This window comes from Crotalus tigris, unplaced genomic scaffold (assembly GCF_016545835.1).
Source record: "Crotalus tigris isolate CLP2741 ecotype Arizona unplaced genomic scaffold, ASM1654583v1 scf7180000018043.2394770, whole genome shotgun sequence".
Classification (NCBI taxonomy): domain Eukaryota; kingdom Metazoa; phylum Chordata; class Lepidosauria; order Squamata; family Viperidae; genus Crotalus; species Crotalus tigris.
In genome coordinates, this window is record NW_024096792.1 from 2032083 (window position 1) to 2054335 (window position 22253).

At 37.4% G+C, this 22253-nt stretch overlaps 1 protein-coding gene across 2 annotated transcripts in view; it reads left to right on the forward strand.

The window, feature by feature from the left end:
• SPOCK3 (SPARC (osteonectin), cwcv and kazal like domains proteoglycan 3) overlaps positions 1 to 22253 on the forward strand; it is a 152682-nt gene that overhangs the window by 21181 nt on the left and 109248 nt on the right. Inside the window, exons 3-4 of one of the 2 annotated variants that reach the window (XM_039347003.1) lie at positions 20645 to 20653; positions 20752 to 20797. In XM_039347003.1, coding sequence (XP_039202937.1) covers positions 20645 to 20653; positions 20752 to 20797 — 55 coding nt within the window. The remainder of the gene's footprint in view (positions 1 to 20644; positions 20654 to 20751; positions 20798 to 22253) is intronic. The other variant, XM_039347004.1, reaches the window with a different exon arrangement.

Sequence of the window (22253 nt, forward strand, 5' to 3'; positions counted from 1 at the left end):
ACTAACATGGCATAAGGCTGAATGAGAGAAGGGCAAGAAACTTTCAGAAATCTTCCTGTTTAATCCAACAACACTTGAATAATCAGCTGAAAGCTTGTGAATTTATATTAAATGTACATTTAATAATTTAGATTAAACGTTTTTCCAGCATTTTGCTTTATTTAACTAATTTAACCTCTTGGGGATATTTATACTGTTTCCAAAGGCTTCCTACATAAACAGTAACTGATTAAATCTTGCTTTGTTTTGTGAAGGTTGCTCTGTTAGCCACCTGTTGATAGTTTTGCAGAAATCGATTAAATGGAAAGATACAAATAAATCTTGAAATAACTGAAATAGAAACTGAAATCACCCAATTATTTATTAGAAAAAATATTTTTTTCTAATTATAGATTTATTAGAAAAAAGTTTGAAGTGATAATCGAAGAATTGTGGCAAATAATTTTGCTTTCAAACGGAGAACATATTTGTAGGTAACTCCAGGTCATTAGATTCTGATTTTCTTTCTCTTGCACCTTCTGCACCTTCACTTATTGTGGAAGATGCCAATTTTTATTGAGAAGGTGGAAGAACTATGCCTCTGGGTTTTGTGTAACAATTTTTGTGTAACAATTACTATTCATTGTATTATAAAATTCTGTCTTACATTTTCAGGGATTGTTGTCCTAGAAGTACTGTCTGATGTCTTCCAATTCTAATACTAGACAGAATAAAGCATCAAGAACCATACATTTGCCTAGCAGCTAGATTTGGACCCATTTTGGATGACTCTATATAACCTAATTTTATTTCTGTTCCTTTTACTTAATATTATTTAATGAGGCAATATATTCATTGTGGTTCAGATTCCTGGCAAAATAGGTAATCTACATATTAGCATGACAAATTATACTGGAATATGGCTGTGGTGCATATTTAAGTAAAAGTTACTTGAAACTAAATCGGTGTCTGAAATAGCTCATTATTACAGCCACAGGAAGCAACTAGCATACAGTAGTACTATTTCACAGTTTTTTTATCATCCTGACTGGTTTAACTTCTATTCATTTCAGTGAGCTTAATTGTCCCCAAGATACAAATATATATTTGTTGCACACTATGATGGAAACATTCAGGACCTTTTCCTTAATTCCACTGCATTTTAAATAAGATCATAGTTTATACTGTACCTAAAACACAGAGGTTATTTCATTGAGGTTAACATAGACTTCACTGAATGCAGAATATATTTCACCGAGTACAAAATCTCAAGAGTATAGTAAGCTATTTCTTGTAGCCATGAACATGAATAGTCAGAATGGTATTTTTTGATGGGTCTTTTTACAACAGCAGAGATGTATAAAAATAATCTGAAAATAATTAAGATTATATGCTTCACTATTAATAAAGGAAATAAACAAAATTCCATGAGTAGAAAACATTTTCTCATTGAATATGATGAATAATAGAATAACAGAACAACAGAGTTGGAAGTGACATTAGAGATTTTCTAGTCCAATCCCTTGTTCAAGCACGGGACTACCATTCCAGACAAGTGGCTGTATAATCTCTTCTTAAAAACCTCCAGTGATGGGAGCACTCACAACTTCCTTTAGTTAATTGGTCTCACTTCTTCTTAGTTTTAGGTTGCTTCTCTCTTTGATTAATTTCCAACCATTGTTTCTTGTCCTGCCCTCAGGTGCTTTGGAGAATAGCTTGACCCCTTCTTTGTGGCAGCCCCTCAAATATTGGAACACTACTATCATGTTACCCCAGTTTTCTTTTCACTAGACTAGACATACCCAATTCCTGCAACAATTCTTCATATGTTTTAGCTTCCAGCCCTCTAATCACTTTTGTTGCTCTTTTCTGCACTCTTTCCAGAATGTCAACATCTTTTTTATAATATGGTGACATATTATTATCATGAATCCATGTAGCCCAGGCATGTCAAACTTGCGACGTCGCATGATATCGCACGACGTATTGGGACTTTTTCCTCATTGCCGGCAGTGGGGTAGGTGCGGTTTCGGCGTGACACATCTGGCCCGTGGGCCAGAAGTTTGACATGCCTGGTGTAGCCATAAGATCTACCAAAAAAGAGAGAAGCTTTTATGAAGAAAGCCTCTGTATCAGAGGTTCGTTTATCTAACATATAGGAGATGGCCATCTCCTGTATCACTTCTAAGCAATGGAATGTATTTCTTGTAGTTGGCTTCTATACTTTGTTCCATTAAAATAATAAGTGAGGTGCAGTTTTACTTTTTTGGACAGGCTTTTTATTATAAATATTTGCATTGATTTCAGTTCATGTCTTTCAGTGTTGAGTTTTCATATTCTGCATTTTATCATGCAGAATTAATATTCAGATTAAACATAAAGATAGAATTTAAAATAAATCACCATGCATTTTTGTAGCTGTTTGGTTGGCAAATAAGAATATCAATGTGTTTTAGGAGAATTTGAGTACGCTGTGGTAGATCTTGACTTTATGAACTAGCTGCTAATAAGTGTGTTGTAACACAGAGTTGATAAATATTCAGTTAATCTCCTTAGGTTATAGATCTTACTAATTTCTTTTTTTAAATCTTGAAAGGGTTTGCAAGTTCACAGGAAATGATCTAATATCTTTAATATGTCCAAAGACTTTCTTAAGAGTTTTTTCTTGTGTTTGAATATAATGAGAGAAGCTTCCCCCCCCCCCAGCAATTTAAGTCAAATAGTATTTACCTAAGACATGGGTGTCAAAGTCGATCGCATCACATGACACATTGTGACATATTTTGACTTTTTTGCCTTTGCATAGCTGGGTGGGCGTGGCCTGCGCGTGATGCATCCGACCCACAGGCTGCCAGTTTGACACACCTGACCTAAGACATTTATAACTATTTCAGCTGACTGTCCCACACTCCTGTCTTCCTGCAATTCATTTGGAAATGACGGTAAAACAGTAAAGCTGAGATGTGATTTAAATGTGCCTGATCAAGCAGTATCAGGTTAATTATTGACAAGTAAAACTTTCTGTCTCTTGTAAAGTCTACCCCCAATATAAATATAGGTATTTGTATAATTCTTCCCATGTAGAGTTATGGTAGAGCAATAACTATATTGCCTGGCAATCTCTCTGGGATCGGCAGGATTATTTATTTTTTAAAAAAATCTTTGTTGTATTACATTGGAAAAAGGCATTGTTGTTGCACACTTCCTTTCTTCAGTGGTCTTCAGATATCACTTCATTTCAGGAATCTTGTCCTGGTCTCCTAAAGAATCAATACTGTATGTCTTCAGGAGTCAGTTCTGCAAAATATCGCAGTCAGTGTTCCTATTCTGCTTTAGCATATTCTGAACCATGCATGGAAAGCATGGTGAGTGTTTGATGCCTGTCAGGAGAAATTCAAGCTCCAATGCCAAAGCAACAAGGGGTAAAACAATTAAGTCCAGAATGTCCGATACAATTTGGAACTGGAGTATAAAAATATTCTGTAATTCTCTGAACTATAAGAAAAAGATGAGGTGGTGCGACACAGAGTTGCAAGATTTTATTATTATAATCAATCTCAATAAAAGTAATTATGATTTCTTACAACTTTCTGTGGATTCTGCTCTACCTAGTGGGGCTAATAGCACATTTCAAGGTACTAAGTTCTGTATTTCTCTTGCTTAGATTCTGTATAGAATTGTAAAAGAAAACCTCTCTGTTATTAAGGAGCACAGACAGGAAAGCAAGGATGATTGTTTTTTTAATCTTGCCTGTTACCTAGGTGCTTTAGTAGACTATTATGGTCAAACAAAAATGGTAATGAAGTTTCAATAAAGATACAGTTGGAAAATAAATTCCAATAATAAATAATCTACAGTATGTAGAGTTACAGGAACTGGGCTGTAAACATTTGGATAACCATTTGACAGTAGCAAGGGAATTTTAAAAAATTCTGCTCTTCTGCTAATATTTAGTGCCATGTAAATGTTGCAGAGCCCTTTGTGTATAACACTTAATGGTTCAAATATGGCATGTTGCAATTACATTAGCAACATAACATACAAAATCAATTGCAACCATTATAACCAGTTCTTTGTTGGCCAAAAGGACAACGATTAACAAAAATTCATGAACATCAACTAGCAGTCAAATGGCATGACCAAAAATCCCTGATCTCAAGCCACATTGACAATGAACAACACCAATTTGATTGGGATGGAACGAAAATCATCAGCCACGCCAACACTCACCACACATGTGAATTTATTGAAGCCTGGTATTCTACAAAAGGGGAAATTAATAAGCATATTAATTTAGATCCAGCATATGAACATGTAAGAAACTGGATCACTCAAATAACCAATCAACAATGGGATTGACCAGCACATCATCAGTTAATTACTACCAGTCGTGCGGCCAATTGCCACATCAGCACACAAGACATATATAAGCTAAAGAGGAATAGAAAAAGACCAAAGTCTACCAAACGTTCGCTGCTGATGTTACCTAGCCTGGTAATGAAACGTTCGTAAGCTAAATGAAAACTCAGAGAGCAAACTATTGCCCAAATACATTTGTGTTACTGGGTACTTTATTTTTGAGGATTCTTTGAATTTTAATACTTCTAGATCCTATTTAATTACTCCTTTCTTGCTGGATAATTTTGCAAATCTTTCATGTGCACAATGAAATTTTTTTTCTTTTTTTGTTTTCATTTTTTTCAAGAAAGTCCTGATCAGCACATGATGCAAGTATCCACATTCTGGGACAGGAAGTTTGAAGAAAGCTTCCAGGTATTTTTTGCCTAGGAAAAAACAGCCATTTCTTTAAACAAACACGGAGAATAAAAATTCCCTGCTATGTCACTTTTAAGTTAATTAGAAATCAGTTAGTTAGAAAGGGAGACCTTTTTTTGACTTGCAGTCTACTTTTTCTTTTTGTTGCTCTGAATCATTTTGGGGAATTTTGTAAAGAGAATGGTGAGAAGGGAGGAATGACAGAACAAAAGAAACTTAGATTTACTTTTTCTCTATTACTTTTTGTACATTAACTGCAAATTTATGACTGAGCATTTTTTTGTTTTGTGATTCCTCCCCCCCCCCAATTATTCGTCCTGCTTCTTTGTGGATTTATAAATTGTGTTTTGAGGGAGTAGAAGATGTGACATGATTGGTTAAGAAGAAAACCTGACTTGCCTTCGCTTTGTGTAATTAAGTATTATTTCAACATTAGCCACAAGAGAGCGAGCAAAAGACTTTATCTGCCTTGGATATATTGGGAACAGTGGGACTTGTCCAGTGGCTCAGGCTAAGAATATAAAGAGGGAAGTTACAAGAGAATATCTATTTGTACCTGCACAAGCCTGAAAAGTAACACTTTCATGGAGCAACAGGCTAGCACCATGGCAACCTGCAATATGCATGCTTTGTTTATATTCTTGCACAAGGAAGACTCAAATTTGCAAACTGATTGGATTGCTGGAAGAGAAAGTAGAGAATCTAGAGCAGTGGTTCTCAACCTTTTTAATGTGAAAATGAGAATTTTTTGGAAAAGGCAGCAGTCTGAAGAAGAAGAATAACTTTATTACGGTCATAGACCAGCAATAGACATCACTTTTTACAATATACTAAAAAAATAGTACTGACATTAATAACATCCCTGTTAAGAAAATACATGTTCTCAAAATGTTAGGGTCACTCCCTAGTTTACGTGAATGGAAAGCCGATAAGTGTGTGAGTAAATATAATGTTCCAAAAATTATTAGAGATATCTCCAAAAAATTAGCACAAGTTGACGGCTATAAATCTGTAACCAATTTTTTTTCTTGTGGACATTGCAGCAACACAGTATTTTGCCACTGCATGCGTGATAGAAGGGTTTGAATCCTGGAGGAGAAAGCCTACATAAAAATTGTCTGCCCTCCCTGGCAATCTCTCTAATAAGGGAGAATATATGCTGTCCTATAAACTCAGTATAACTCACAGTACAATAAAACATGTGAGATGTCTTTGACTTCTCCTTTACCACATATACATACCTGTTCTGCTACTGGTGTTCTCTTATACCTGCCCTGGAGGAGTGCTGAGGGAAGAATGTTAAATCTGGCTCTGAAGAAAGCTATTCTTTGTTTTGGGAAGGTCAGATCATTCAGATATCTTGCTGATTCCCATACACCCTGTTTGATTCTATCCCTACTGTGGCAAGGCAACCTATTTAGTTCTTGTTGGAACTCCATGTCCTTCATTCTATTGGATATTACTTGCTTTGCTTGGTCAAAGCCTAGGGACATTAAGAATATGGAAGAGAGCCCATAAGAGCCCAATTTATGATCTATCGCCTGCTTCCAGGGGGAAGGGAAGTTGTCAATCAGCACTAACGGGGACAGTCCCTCTGAAAAGAAATGCATTTTAAATCTGTGAATGATCGTCATCTTCCAGGCTCTTACCTGGATTTGGGGCATGCCTGTCTCAATTCTTAATTGGGCATTTGGGGTTCCTTTGGGTGCAGCTAAGATGGCTCACAGGAATTTGGTTTGTGTGGTTTCTAACAAGTTTTTCTTTGCAAGGATTCCTGTTTGTGCCCCATATAGAATTTGCGCCAATGTTTTGGCCTCAAAAAGTTTTAAGGCAGCAGGTACTAATTGACCTCTGCCTGTGTAAAAGTAATGTTTAATTGCACTTAAGGATCTATTGGCTGCTTGCAATGTATGATCCAGGTGTGCCTTCCATGTCCCTTGTGAGTGGAAAACCACCCGAAGGTATCTAAATGTTCTAACTTGTTCCAAACTATGTCCCTCTATTTTCCAGGAGTATTGGCTGAATCTTTTAGTAAAAACTAAAATTTTTGATTTATCAAAGTTAAGGACCAACTTGTTCTCTCTGCAGTGGCCAAGTGTTGCCCTAATTGCTCTCTTCAGTCCTACAGGAGTTTGTGAAATAATGATGGCATATAGAAGAATTGGGATTTTGTGATGTGCTAGGTTGGGCGGATGCAGATCAGGGTTTTGTAAGAGATCGATCAGGGAGTTGATATATAAGTTAAAAAGGGAGGGAGACAGGATGCAACCCTGCCGTACCCCTTTTTGTATCCTTACTGAGCCGGTTAAAGTCCTTTGAGGATTACACCTCACTTTCAAGGTGGAATTGGCGTACAATTTTTGTATGAGGAAAAGGAAGCGTTTATCGATAGTAGTGCCTTTTAATTTCTCTCATAGGGTGTTCCTAGATATTGAGTCGAAGGCCTGCTTAAAATCAAGGCCACAAAAAGAGAGGAATTTTTTTTATATGTGTATTTTTGTACTAGATCGTGAAGTACCAAAATATGATCCACCGTTGATCTTCCTTCTCTAAAACCGGCTTGTTAATCTTTAATTATCCCCCCCCCCGAAATTAGCCAATCCTGAAGTTTATAGTTTAGGTGTTTGGCATACATTTTACTAATAACACTCAGAAGACTAATGGGTCTATAATTGCCTGGGTCATTTCTACTACCTTTTTTTATAGATTGGTATGATAATTGCTAATCCCCAATCTCTTGGCATATGGCCCGTTCTGTCTATAAATATAAACAGAGATGCTAAAAGTGGAGCCCACCAACTGGGATTATTTTTTATTATTTCTGGCAGGACATTGTCAGCACCAGGTGTCTTATTAGCCTTGAGGGCTCCAATCAATCAGGATATCTCATCTGGTGTAACAGGGGGCCAGTAAGGGGTTTGGTCCAAATTAATTTGGCTCTCATTAGTTACATAGTCGGGGTCTGCATATAGCTCTCTAAAATATTCTTCCCAGGCATGAATCGGTGCCTGATTAGTTGGAGGTAGGGGGGATTTCCCCAATCCTCTGGTGATGTGCCAAAAAAGGGATGTTTTTTTTTTGTCCTGACTGATGCAATTAGTCTATGCCAAGACTCCTTCAGAGCCACTCTTTTCTTTTCTTTTAGAAGAGTCTTATATTGTGCCTTCAACTGCTTTAAGCAGTGAGTGTAATCCTCAAAAGGGCATTGGGCAGCAGTCTGTATTCAAACTGAACACATGAAGGAAGAAACAACTACCAGGAAAAATGCCCCGGAGGAAGAGCGATGGCAGTGTGTTGCTCAGAGGACAAAAAACCTGAGAAGACTGTTCCTGCGGGACTGTCCCTGCCTTCCCTTGGAGCTGAACAATTCAATTTCATATCCTCCCCATGGAAGAAAACATGCAGACATCTGGAGAAGAGTCTTCATCAAATCCTCCAGTGACAGGAAGAAAAGTAGCTCAGTGTCACAAAGAAGACAAGTCTGCTGAGTTCCCACAGAAAAAAGTTTTGTGGTGATGGTTGGTGACTCAATTCTCAGAAAAATAGAATCAGCAATTTATAGACCAGAGGTCCCCAACCTTTTGGGCACCAGGGACCGGTTCCATGGACAGAGGTTTTTCCATGGACCGGAGTGTGCATGGTTTTGTGTGCTGCCTTCATCCCACAGATGGGGCTTTGCTTGTTTGTATGGACCGGTTGTTGGCATGCTGTGGCCCAGTACCAGTCCATGGTACCAGTTGGGGATCCCTGATCTATGTTGTCTCTCAGGTGCAAAGATCAAAGATGTGATGGAGAGGATTATTCAAATAATCAACCCTGATTGTTATCCCTTTCTCCTCTTTCATGTTGGGACAAATGATACAAAAAAGAGCCTAAAAAATATGAAGGGGTTATGAGCAGCTAGCAGGAAGGCAAGACATAGGAGCACAGGTAGTAATGCATAGTTAGGAGCATAGATGGTGGTGTTTTTATCTATATATCTGATGGAAGGTCAACACCCAATGAGGATTTTAGAAGTAAAGTACTGGCTGAAGGAAGAGTTCTGTCGAGAGAACTTTGCATTTTTGGACCATGGTTTATATTACCTATATACCTGAGAGAAAGACCAATTCCATAATAAAAATACAAAAAGTCACAAAGGACTTCACCATCATTCTATCCTAAGACCTGGGAGAACAACCATGTTTTTCATAGTTTGCAAAAAGTCAATAAGGACTGCTGCCAAAGTAGGAGCGATACAGATCTCTGGGGGAGTGGTGGGGAATCTCATTCCAGAAGCTAGGATCCATCACCAAGAAGAAATGCTTTCTGGGTCCTGTAAGATAACATTGTTTGATCAACAGGACTGAGGACATGTCCATTCTATCTGACCTCATCAAACAGGCAGAAATATATAAATTAAACAGTTCTTCAAGAAGATAGAACCAGTGCTACACAGGGGTTTATAAATGATAACTAGAATCATATCCAGAAGCTGCTTGGTATCAGTACAGTTTATGAAACAGTAGAGAGACATGCATGTATATTATATTATAGAATAGAGCTGGAAGGGACCTTGGAGATCTTCTAGTCCAGTCCCCCGCTTAAGCAGGAAAACCTATACCATCTCAGACAAGTGTCTGTCTAGCCTCTTCTTAAAAATCTCCAGTGATGGAGCGCCCACAATTTCTGGAGGCAAGCTGTTCCACTGGTTAATTGTCCTCACTGTCAGGAAATTTCTCCTTAATTCTAGGTTGCTTCTCTCTTTGTTCAGTTTCCAACCATTGTTTCTTGTCCTGCCCTCTGGTGCTTTGGTGAATAACGTGACCCCCTCTTCTTTGTGGCAATCCTCAAATACTGGAATACTGCTATCATGTCTTCCCTATTTCTTCTTTTCTTTAGACTAGCCAAACCCAAGTCCTGCAGTCGTCTCCAGGCCTTTGATCATCTTAGTTGCTCTTCTCCCTCAACATCTTTTTTGTGATATGGTGACCAAAATTGACTGCACTATTCCAGGTGTGGTCTTACTAGGGTGTTATTCATCATTGTCATGCTACTGCATTCTTGACCATCCATAGTTTCTGTATCGTCTTTTAAGGGCATTCCCATGTGGAACACATTCTCATAATTCAATTGTGAGATGATCAAAAGAGGAGTGATTGTGTGAAAGACTTCTACAGTTCATGTATTTTTATTGTGATTACAAAAATAATAATTCAGTAAATTTCCAAAATGCACAGGAAAATTTTATTTTGCCATTCTGCTGTATTTATTTTATGAATCACGGCAGACTGTTTTAATTTAAAAAAAAACCCAATTAATTCTTAAGTTCTATTTCATTTCTGCTATTACAAATTATTGAAATAATTTTTGTTTCTGAAATGATGGAGTTCAAAATAAAGATGTAAGAGATGTAACTAGTTTTTTCCCCTTCACTTAAACATGTAATGATGAATTTAAGGCTGAAAAAATTATTGCTATGTAATTATTGAACTGAAGGTAATAGTTTACATTTTTTACGACCAGTGGGAGATTCTAATTAGGCATGGTTTTAAAACATGTGCTAATTCAATCGTTAGGTTTTTTTTTTTTTTACAAAAATGCACTAGCCAATTAACATGAATGTGATGCAATAAGGACTTGACCACTTCTATGTATTAACAAGTCTTCCTTTATGCTGCAGGATTATTTAAAATCCATTGATTTCCATCCCAGTTCTCAAAATTTATAGTCACTAAACAATCCCAAAATCCATAAGGCAGGAGTGTCCAACATAATTTATTGACCAGATACTTTTGTCCATTGAGTTGTTACACAGAGCTTCACCACAAAAGTGAATAATTCAGTTTAAAATATAAAGGCAGTAAAACAAAACAAGTTAAATGAACTCAGTATAGTTATTATTATTATTTGATGAGGTAATTTACATAAACTTAAATACTTAATAAATCTGCAGATCAATCCATGCTCCCTTCTACTAATTTTTGTATATTTTCTTCTTAGACATAGAATCCCATACAAACACATATTGTGTCATAGTCTCTTTCTGCTTCTGCTCTCTTTGTCTCCTTCTATCCCAGCTTTGGATAGGCTAGAAAATTTCTTTCACCTTTGAAATATTTATCAGCACACTTCTCTAATAATGTGGTCAGTTAAAGTCTAGAGGATATGATAATGGATGTTTCTATCTTTCCTTCTGAGTCCATCTGTTTCTTCATGCATTACCTTTTATTTTTCATACATCCTTTTTTTCTCATCTTTCTTTTTGAAGGTCTCAATTTTATCAGCCATGAACTTTAATTTTCTGTTTCTTCTCAGCTCATTCTTTCTTTCTTTGTGTACATGCCCATGCCCATTGTAAGTTATGATGGTCGTAAAAGGGATCAGTCAAGTGATCAACCGAACTTTATGATTTTTGTAGCAGTTGTATGTGCCAACACTATGGACATTAAGTGAACAGTAGTTGTTAAGTATTCCAGTGTTTTCTATGGCATGGTTTTGTCAAAAACTGGAAGTAATCGCTGGTTTTTGGCAACCCCATCATATGGTCACATGACCATGCTATGCTGCAAACAGTTGTAAATGTAGCCAAGTTGTGGAGAACCGGAAATGTCTGTGGGGGTGGTGCAACTATATGAACTTCAAATCTGGGACATAAGTTCCCTTTTTCAGATAGGTCGCAAGTTTGAATGGTCACTAAGGGATTGCTCATAAGTTGAGAATTATTGTATATAGTTTTAATTTGACGCTCATTCATTCTCTCTGATATGATGAAACTACCTGATCATACTGTTTCATACTGATCACTCACTTTTGTATTCAATCTGCATTGATTCCATACATGTTCATTCTTAGAACACAGAATAACAGAGTTGGAGGTTTTGAGAACCTTGGAGGTCTTCTAGTCCAACCCCCTGCTTGAGCAGGAGACCCTATACCACAAGTCGGCAACCTGTAGCTACGGAGCCGCATGCAGCTCTTTGAGCCTTTCCCTGCAGCTCCCGGTCTCCTCTGCCATTTGCAAAGGGAGACAGAGAGAGGCACTTGTGCTTTTCTTCTCTCTCCCCCCCCCTCTCTCTCTGTGTGTAAAAGAGAGAGTGGCCTCACCCTGTTCCACGAGCTGACAAGTTATTGGGTGGGGCTCCTGCCTTGGCTTCATCTCTGCAGGAAACAGGAACAGCAGGAGAGAGCTAGCTAGCCCAGCTATGCTGACTCAGGAATTCTGGGAGTTGAAGTCCATGAGTCATAAAAGAGCCAAGATTGCCTACCCCTGAGCTAGCCCAATAAGAATGTGTGTCAGCTTGTTGGAGAACAGCTTGAAGCCAGCTTGCCAGGTGAGCAGAAGATCGGAGAGAGGGAGAGGGAGTGGAGAGGGAAATAGAGAGAGGGAGAGAAAGAGAGAGAGAGAGAAGGAGAGGAAAGAGAGAAAGAGAGAGAGAGAGGGAGGGAGGGAGAGGAAAGAGATAGAGGGGGGAAGCGCAAGTGCCCCCCCCTCTCTCTCTCTCACACACACACACACACTCACACACACACACACACACACACACACACACTGAGTGGGGGAAGATGACTGGCAGACCAAGGACAGAAAGAGAGAGAGGGAGAGAGAGAGAGGGACACACACACACACACACACACACACACACACACACACACACACACGTCTATAATAAAGGTAAAAAAGGATATATGCAGTGTTATCTTCATTTTAGATATCAAAAGGGTTTTGCAGCTCCCAATGTTTTGTTTTCGGTGGGAAATGGGTCAGAGTGGCTCTTTGAGTGTTTTGGGTTGCCTATCTCTGCCCTATACCATTTCAGACAAGTGGCTGTCCAGTCTCTTCTTAAAAGCCTCCAGTGATAGGGCATCTACAGGTTGTGAAGGCAAGTCATTCTACTGGTTAATTGTTCTTACCATTAAGATATTTCTCCTTAGTTCTAGGTTGCTTCTCTCCTTGATTAGTTTCTATCCACTGTATCTTGTCTTGCCTTCTAGTGCTTTGGAAAACAGGTTGACCCTCATCTTTGTGGTAGCCCCTCAAATATCATGTCACTATCCAATTCCTGCAATCGTTCTTCATAGATTTTAGCCTCCAACCCCTTACATCCAGATCTTGTTGATCTCTGCCCTAATGCAGTAATCAAAATTTCCCTCTATTAATGCAGTAGGATTGCATTGTCTTTTTTTGCCTGCTACTGCACACGATTGGCTCACATTTAAGTGATTGTCCACTAGGACTCCAAGACCACTCTCAGAGTTATTGCTATTGAGTCACGTTTCATCCAGTCAGTATCTGTACAAATGGTTTTTCTTGCCTAAGTGTAAAATCTTACTTTTAACCACATTGAATTTCATTTTGTTAGATAGGGCTCAGTGTTCAAGTTTGTTGAGATCCATCTGGATCTTAAGCCTTTCTTCTGGGGTGTTGGCTATTCTTGCTATCTTGTGTCATCTGCAAATTTGATAAGTTTCTCTTCTATTACCTCATCTAAATCATTTATGAAGATATGGAAGAGTACTCAGCCTAAAACCACACTGTCCACCTTCCTCCAAGTGAACACAGTTCCAATAGGGACTACACATTGAGTATGGTTTGTCAGCCAGTTGCAAATCCATCTGGTGATGGTGCTATCTATCCCACATTTTTCTAGCTTGCCAAGAAGTAGCTTTTGGTTTACTTTGTCAAATGCCTTGCTGAAATCTAAGTATATTATGTCCACAGCATCTCACTGATCCACTAATTTAATCACTTGGCCCAAGGATGAAATGAGATGAGTTTGGCATGATCCGTTTTTGGTTAATAACTTGGTTATAACTTTGTTTATTTCTATGTGTTTGCAGATTTGTTGCTTGATTAACTTTTCCAAGATCTTCCCAGATATTGATGTCAGCCTGATTGGTCTGTAGTTTCTTGGATCTGTTTCCCCTCCCCCTTTTTTTGAAGATGGGAACCACATATTTTTTTTTCCTGTCCTCAGGTAGTTCCCCAGTGCTCCAAGAATTTTAAAAGGTATGGGTCAATGATTCAGAGATCATGTCTGCTAGTTCCCTCAGAACTCTGGAATGTAATCCATCAGGACCCAGTGATCTCAATTCATCTGGAGTTGATAGTTTGCTAATTTGTGTTCCGAATGTGTCTTTTATGTTTCTGTTTTTGGTAAGTTGATTTTATTTTCTGTTTGAGTGAAGATAGATGTAAAGAATGAATTAATGAAAACTCTGCAAAGAATGAATTAATGAAAGCTCTGCTTTCTCTCTCCTGGTTGTTACTTCCTTGCCATGACCTGCCATTAGTGGACCAATTAGTTTTTTCACTTTTTTCTTGTTTTTTATCTATTGAAAGAAACCTTTTTAAAATTTATTTTTTGACATTTGTTTAAAGTCTTACTTTGTTCTGAGCCTTAGTTTTCCTAACTTCATCTTTGCAGGTTTGGGCTATTTGCTGGTATTATGCCTTAGTTATATGTTATACTGTCTCCCAAAGTTTCTGCAACTTCATTCCATTTTTTTGTAGTTATCCTTTTTTTTTCTTTCAGTTTGTCCAAGAGCTCTTTGTGCAACTATGTTTTCTTTGTTTTCTTGTTTTTCTTTTTCAGTGGTACCTAGCTGGCCTGGGCTTTTATTATCATATTTTTCAAAGTTTCCCAAGCTTCCTGAGTTGATTTCGTCTTTAAAATTTTCACCCATAGGTTCCTTCCCAAACTTTCTCTGAATTTGTCAAAATCAACTCTTTTAAAGTATAAGACATTGGTTTAGTTATGTTCTGTTGCTTGTTTCTATATTATATTGAATTCTAATATGACATGGCTACGCTCCACCAAAGTCCTTGCAACTTCAACCCCCTCTATCTCTCTTCTCTGAACAGCTTCTCTAGTATAGCTCTCCTTCTAGTTCCCTCCTTTACCTTCTGGGTGACAAAGTTGTTAGCTATGTTGGTCAGGAACCTGTTCGACCTACCACTTGTTGCAGAGTTGGTCTCCCAGTTGATGTCAGAATAGTTAAAATCCCCCATTACTATTGTGGTATATTTTCTACATACTTTTGTTAACTGGGTAGCAAACAGTTCATCTGTTTTTTCTACTTGGTTGGGTGTCCTGTAAGCATAGATCTATGGCAATGTCATTCTTTTTTTCCTTTTATATTGACCCATAAGCACTCTAGCAGGCTTTCATCCTTGGTTTTGTGCAGCTCTGTAGAGAGATGATTCTTACATATAATGGTCTCTTAATTCTATCTAAGAATTATTGTATCACCACTTAAGGAGGTGGTCTCTTAATTCTGTCTCTTCTGTATCTCGCATGCATTTTAAAGTAACCTATTTCTGCAGTTTTCAATCTTTCTATTTCTCCTGACATATCCAAGTCTCACTTATATAATAAAATATAAATATGCATGCTGTTACATTTTATTTCTTTTAACAAATTTTCATTTCTCATAATAGAATATATACAGTAGAACATCATCTCTAACATTTACCCATCTGTTCTCCTATCTCTTGTAAATGTTCTATCAAAACACACAAAATTATTTACTTGCTCTATTTTTTTGCCATTTACTACTATCTTGAAGATTTCCTTGGTTTTTCCTTTCAGACACAATACCTTTGGTCATAGATTGGTTTTCAGTTTATTCCCCTTGTTGTATCATATAGCATATCTAATGATCATTACAGATAATTTGTATTCTCAGAGCAACATGGCTTAATCTGAATGCAAATCTAAATGCATATTTTGGTCCTAGCATACTTCTGTCATCACTATTAGCATTTTCTGTACATTTATCTATACATATTGTCATCAAGCAAGGCAATTTAACACGTCCTTTTCTTGCTTAGTGTCAGTACTGAACTATATATTCAGCATTTTGTTTATTCTATTGCATCCATATGTTCATTACATACCACTCTTATCTAATTCAGGAGTCTTAAATATTCATGAAGAGATTCCATTAAATCACCAGAATCAGCCAAGTGTGATAGGCAGTATAGAAATTTGATAATTAATAAATAAATGATTCCAGCCTATTCACTTTTTCCCTATCAATAAATAGGCAGCAAACATTTTTAATTCATTAATTTCTTAATGCTTCTGAACAACAAAAATATTGTCTCATATCTGTTGCCCAACATAAAATCAATATACTGCATTTTACTAATTTTGTTATTGTTACCTCTTTATTTCTCATTATCATAACTTTTGAAACACTATAAAACTATATTTTCACTGTGTTCCATGTCATTTTTACCCTCATTCCTTTTGTTTATTTTCTATTCATTCTATGATATTCTAATAGTCTAATACTTTTTTATACAAGACATATACTTACTTTTTCTTCAGTGTAGTCTATTTTCAGTTTACTTTATTAAACTCCTTTTCTTTTTCCCAGTTCCTTCCCCTCATTCCCCAAGATCCACTTGATTCTTCTGCAAAATCCAGGAAGATCATTTTTTTTTAATTACATGCAAAAAGAAAAGAAAGGAAATAGTAATGGAAAAATGTACATATTCATGTGTTCTTATGTACTCAACCAGAATCTCTTAATCCAATATTTCTCAACCTTAGCAATTTTAGTGGCTTGCTCTGGAATTCTGGGAGTTGAAGTCCACTCATCTTAAAGCTTCTGTTGAGAAATACTTCCTTAACCCATGATAATTTTTTGTAAAGTGAGTGGGCAGCCATATAAATTTTCTAAATAAATAAAATAAATAAACCCATTTAAAATTTTGAAAAAGTTAAGGACAGCCATAAAATGGCAGCTATGGTCAGCATAATGAAAACACTTATAGAAGGTTAACCAATAAGTAAGGTCACCCCAGACCATTCAGTCAAGCATCCTAAAATATTATCTTCCATCCTACCTTTTATTTGGACAGTTAGAAGCAAAACAGTAGACAATTGCCATCCATCAACCATAAGAATATTTTTGAAATCTATGTTAGGTTTAGAGGCATTATTGGAAATACAAATTAAATTAAATAATTAAATTAAATTGTTGTTATTTTCTTTTGCATTTTTAGTGTCCATAGTCCTTCTTCCATAAGCCTTAATTATCTTGAGTATTAACAGTGCGTGGTGATTTCTAGTGCATATAGTTTTGTTTTGGAGAAATAAAATGAAATGTATGGATCTGAATACAGGTAGTCTTTGACTTACAACAGTTCATTTAGTGACCGCTCAAAGTTAGAATGGCACTGAAAAATGTTGACTTATGACCGTTTTTCAGTTACAACCGTTGCAGCATCCCCATGATCATGTGTTCAAAATTTGGATGCTTGGTAATTGGTTAATATTCATAACTGTCGGTGTGTCCTAAGATTATGTGATCAGCTTTTGCAACCTTCTGATCTGATAAGCAAAATAATTGGGAAGCCAGATTGACTTAATAACTGTATTACTAATTTATCAACTGCAGTGATTCACTTAACAAGAAGTGGATGTTGATGGAACCCTCTATCATCACAAATGGTGTAGGGTTTCCTGCCCGAGCAGGACGTTGGACTAGATGACCTCCAAGGTCCCTTCCAACTTTACTACTACTATTATTATTATTAATTGCGTGGATCTGTGTGTGGCTGAGCAGCCTGACTTGCAGCCTAATTCTCCATAACCAGTGGACAGGCCAGATTCACCTGGCATTACTGGGCCACACTTACCCACTGACAATAGGGAACACATCATATTGATGCCACAGACCAATGCTAATGTATACCTGACAGCAGTCAAATGTCCCAGTAAATGGTGAGAAGAGCCCAGCAACCTCACCGAGGTTGGAGAAACTCTTAGTAGAAAGAGGGCCAGTCTTCACCTGTAGTGGCAGATGTTCACAACCACCCAACAGACTTAACCTATAGCAGTGATGGCGAACCTTTTAGAGACCGAGTGCCCAAACTGCAACTCAAAACCACTTATGCATCGTTGGGTGCCGGGTGGGTGTGGCCCATTGGCTGGGTGTGGCCCATTGGCTGGGCATGCCCATTTGGTGGGCGTGGCTGTGGTGGTAATGGCAGACTGGGTGGGACTAAAAAGTGCAATCAATCAGTTCCAACTTTGCAAGATTTTTTTTCCCACGAGAAGTTGAAATTGACTGATTGAACCTTTTTTTTTTTTTTTTGCACACGGTGGCAGAAGCCTAAAGCAAAAAGGTTTTATAAAACCCAGCTGAAGGCCCAGGACTGGGGCGACAGCACGTGTGCCCACAGAGAGGGCCCTGAGTACCGCCTCTGGCACCCGTGCCATAGGTTCCCCACCACTGACCTATAGGAAGTATTGTTGCTAGTTCTCATCCAAAATTTCATAATGTTGTTTGGTTAACATGAAAAGGGGAAGATGTTATGGGTGTTATGTTTACCTTATATGCAGCTCTTATCATTCATCTCTATTGTATTTGTTTCCTGTGTCACATTACTACTCTATGATTCATCTCTATTGTTCCTGTGATGCATTTCCTGTTCCTGTTGTATTCGCGCTCTCTAAAAAAGATGGCTTCTGCACAGTGATGGCTTGTATTGTATTTACTTACTCCACATGAAGCCTGGTAAGAAAGGTTGTAAAATGGGGCAAAACTCACTTTACAAGTATTCCATTTAACAACATCAACAACAACATCTCTATCGCCAGTAAGAATTTGACTTTTGCTCAGTTACCTCAATGGCATGCTTTGGTGTGCGTTAGAAATATGTAGCATTTTTAATTCATATCAGCAAACGTAATTTATGTAAAACTCATGACTACATATTACATTTGACCAAAGTGCTCAGAAGAGTATTTAATAAAGGAGATTCGTGTGAGCAAAGTCTTTTCTGAAGTATTGAGGCAGCTGTATCTGGCAAAGGATTGGACAGCTCTTTGAAAGTTTTTTGAGGACATCTCCATAAATATGTGACTTTTTGTCTTTTTCACTGTACATAACAAATGATTTTAGATGCGAGTGATTAGATAGCAGAAAAATACAATTAATCTGATATATGTCTACATTATCTGCAGCTTTGCATATTGAAATTTTCCTTCTAAAAGAGCAGCGATTTCATATTTCATATTAAATGCAATTTCACTTATATAATTGCTGAATCTAGGCTTTCAGCCAGTATGGTTTTAAAAAGAATTTTGGTATACCTTCACTAATACATAGTTACTTAGCTATTAATTATTTGGAATTATAAAGTCCATTAGAAATATGTGTATGAGGCTTAAGCAATTTATTGCAGTCAAGTTTCTGGCTAGGAGCTGATTTCTGTCTCTAAACTAAAATGACAATAGAAATCCTTGCAGCAGTATGCATCATTTTCTTCAAGCAATTTTCTGCATATTTGTTGGAAATACCTGTATCCTTATTTTATGAGGAATGGATATATTCCAAAATGATTGACCCATTGTTCTCTTCAAAATAGCATCTGTGTGAAGAAAGTAATCTTTTCAGAGTTAATAACAGCAGTTATCAGTATGATTTTAAATGTTAAGTTGTAATGTTCACACATATTTAGCTGAACATTGATTGCTAAATGATTGCTTAAATATGTGTAGAGTGCTTCCAGACTATTTCACGATAGCCTTCAGTTCTGGATGCTTTCCAAAGTCTAGGAATATCAGAATTGTAGTTATTTCTACAATTCTTTAGGCCACCTCATAAATATTTAATAATAATAATAATAATAATAATAATAATAATAATAATAATAATAATAATAATAATAATAATGATGTTGGAAGGGACCTTGGAGGTCATCTAGTCCAACCCTCTGCTCAGGCAGGAAACCCTATACCATTTCAGACAAATGGCTGAATTTGAAATTTGAAATATTAGTTATTGTACCAAAGTTCAGAATAGTGCAAAGGAAAATAATTCAAATTATAAGGAGATTGGGTTGATAGTTGTGGGATCACCTCTCCTATTGTTCCTGCTCTCAGATCTAGTTGAGAAAGCACAGTCTGGGTCTCTTCTATCAAACAGTCTCATCTTTTTGAAACCCAGAATTATTGCTTCTCAGTGGTAGTATCTGCTCTGTGGAACAAGCATCTACCAAGAGATCAGGATGGCCTTGACCCTGTTAGACTTCAGCAAGATGCTGAAGACCTGACTTCAGGTATTTAGGTCAGGAGATTAGGTGAACTCTGCTGCTGTTGATTTGTTTCTCTTATGAATGAGGTTTTCATTTTATCCTTGGGATCCAGGGATTATATGGTTTTTGTGTTTTAATCTCAGTATGCTGCCCAGAGTCACCTTGGGTTAGGATGGCCATATAAATCAATAAATAATAAATTATACAGGTGAAGCCGACTAAAATTAATAGCACTTACATTAACAGTATGTTACTTTGTACTCAGATTAGTTTTTGTTGATCCTGATCAAGTGCTTGTAGATGGATTGTCCCAAAGGTGCTTTTTCAGGAGGCAAATGGACTTCCTTGTTTTTCTTTGAAGATGTTTCGCTTCTCATCCAAGAAGCTTCTTCAGCTCTGACTGGATGAATAAAGATTCTTGGATAAGAAGCAAAACATCTTCAAAGAAAAACAAGAAAGTCCAGTTGCCTCCTGAAAAGCACCTTTGGGACAACCATGACCTGGATGACCGAGAATCTCCATAGATTTGTAGATGGATTGATATTTGACATTGAAATTTCATTTCTGTGAGAAGTTTTCCAGTCATACATTTAATATTTTTACAAGATAATTTGTGTAATTAGAATAGTTGATAATGATATAAAATGAGAAGGCATATTGAAAGGTTTGGAAGCTATTGAAATATAACTGCTGAATTAAAATCTCAGCTATTTTAGTTTTTTTTTTTCTTCTGGTTTTTGGAGTAGCTGTTTATTCTTTCAATTTTTCATTAGAAAAGATGTGTTTCCTGCAATTAGTGTATCCATATGGTAATTGTATCTTTCCTTTGTGTCTTTTGCTGCGCACCATGTGCAGGAAGTTGAGGTTTGTATATATATTTTTTATGCATTTCTGTCTTTCCCCATTCATGTATTTGCACTCTTTTTCCCATTCTAAGCATGTGCTTTCTTTTTCTGCTGCAGGATGATTATTTTCGTACATGGAGTCCGCTTACATCCTTTGATCAAGGTAAGAAATGATCTTTATCATAAAGGGTGATTTTAATGTTCTTTATATTTATAATAACGGACAGAAAAGTGAAAGCTGCTGTTTAAGTTATCTTTCTAGGTATTCACCTTGAACCTACTTTTTACAAAGTGAATTTAAAGCAAGTCTACGTGCATTGCCTTAAGTGTCTTACACTTAATGCAGTAATTAACAAAAAGGCGTAGAAAGTGATAGCATGTTAAATTAGATTAATTTTTCTTCTCAGAAGAATTATTCCTCAATAGATTAATTATATATTTTTTATATTAAATGGCAAATACCCCATATTTAATTTTACTGATAACTGTTATCATTGAAGCTGTCACAGTACTGTAAATGGTTTTTAAGATATAAGATGAAAGCATTTCATCATTCAATTTGTATCACAGTAAAACTTGCTATTTCCCTCCTCCCTCAGGAAGACTTCAGTATCACATGAAATTGTGTAGCCAGTGTTGGATGATTCTTTATACTTCCCGTAACAGTTGTATAAAATTGTGTGTAAGGAGATGGATGAGATTATTTTTAAAATGTGATTTATACAACACTCATTTTTATTTCATTTTCAAATGTGATCCAGATCTTTATTTTATTGTTATCCCCTGAACTGATATCAGAAAGAACAGTTAATAATGGGTTCTTCATATATGGTTAAGGATATTAGTGGCATGCAGTATATAAGTGTGATTTATTAATTGTAACTGTAATTCAGAGGGATAGAGGTTCATTACATCCCAGACCCTGATCAACCTTATTTTTCAACTGCTATTTCACATGAACAGACAAACAGATACAGTTTGGCAATTCATTTCTCTAAACTTCTATTAATATTAAATTGAAGAGTACTATTACAAACCAGCTTATTCCTTATGTCCACAGTATCTACAGATGCCTTCTGTGATTTTTCCCCTCTGTTATTTTTTATTACTACTGTCATATAACATTTCCAATTTATATGGCCTAGGGCAGTGATGGCAAACCTTTTAGAGACCGAATGCCCAAAAACTGGCCCTGCCCCTGCTCCACCTCCCTGCTCCGGCCCTGCTCCGCCTCCCATCCCCCACCCCGCCTGCCCACAGGACCACTCACTGCTTCCAGGGCCCGCCGCAGATCACCCAGGCAGCCCAGCAGTGCTATGACGGCCACACCCTCTGCCCACATCCTGCAGCATCAACTGCATGATGGGGTATGAGGGCAGAGTCTTGTCTACGCTGCCTGGCTACCATGTCCTTGGCTGTGCTGCTCCATGTGGGCCACACTCGAGGGCGACTCTCCTTCAGGGGGGCTGCTGGAGAGGAGGGGGTCATGGGAGGAGGCAAGGCTGGGGCAATGGCACATGTGCCTACGGAGAGGGCTCCGAGTGCCGCCTCTGGCACCCCGCACCCCTGCCATAGGTTCGCCACCACTAGCCTAGGGTGTGGTCCCCAAAAAATCTGGG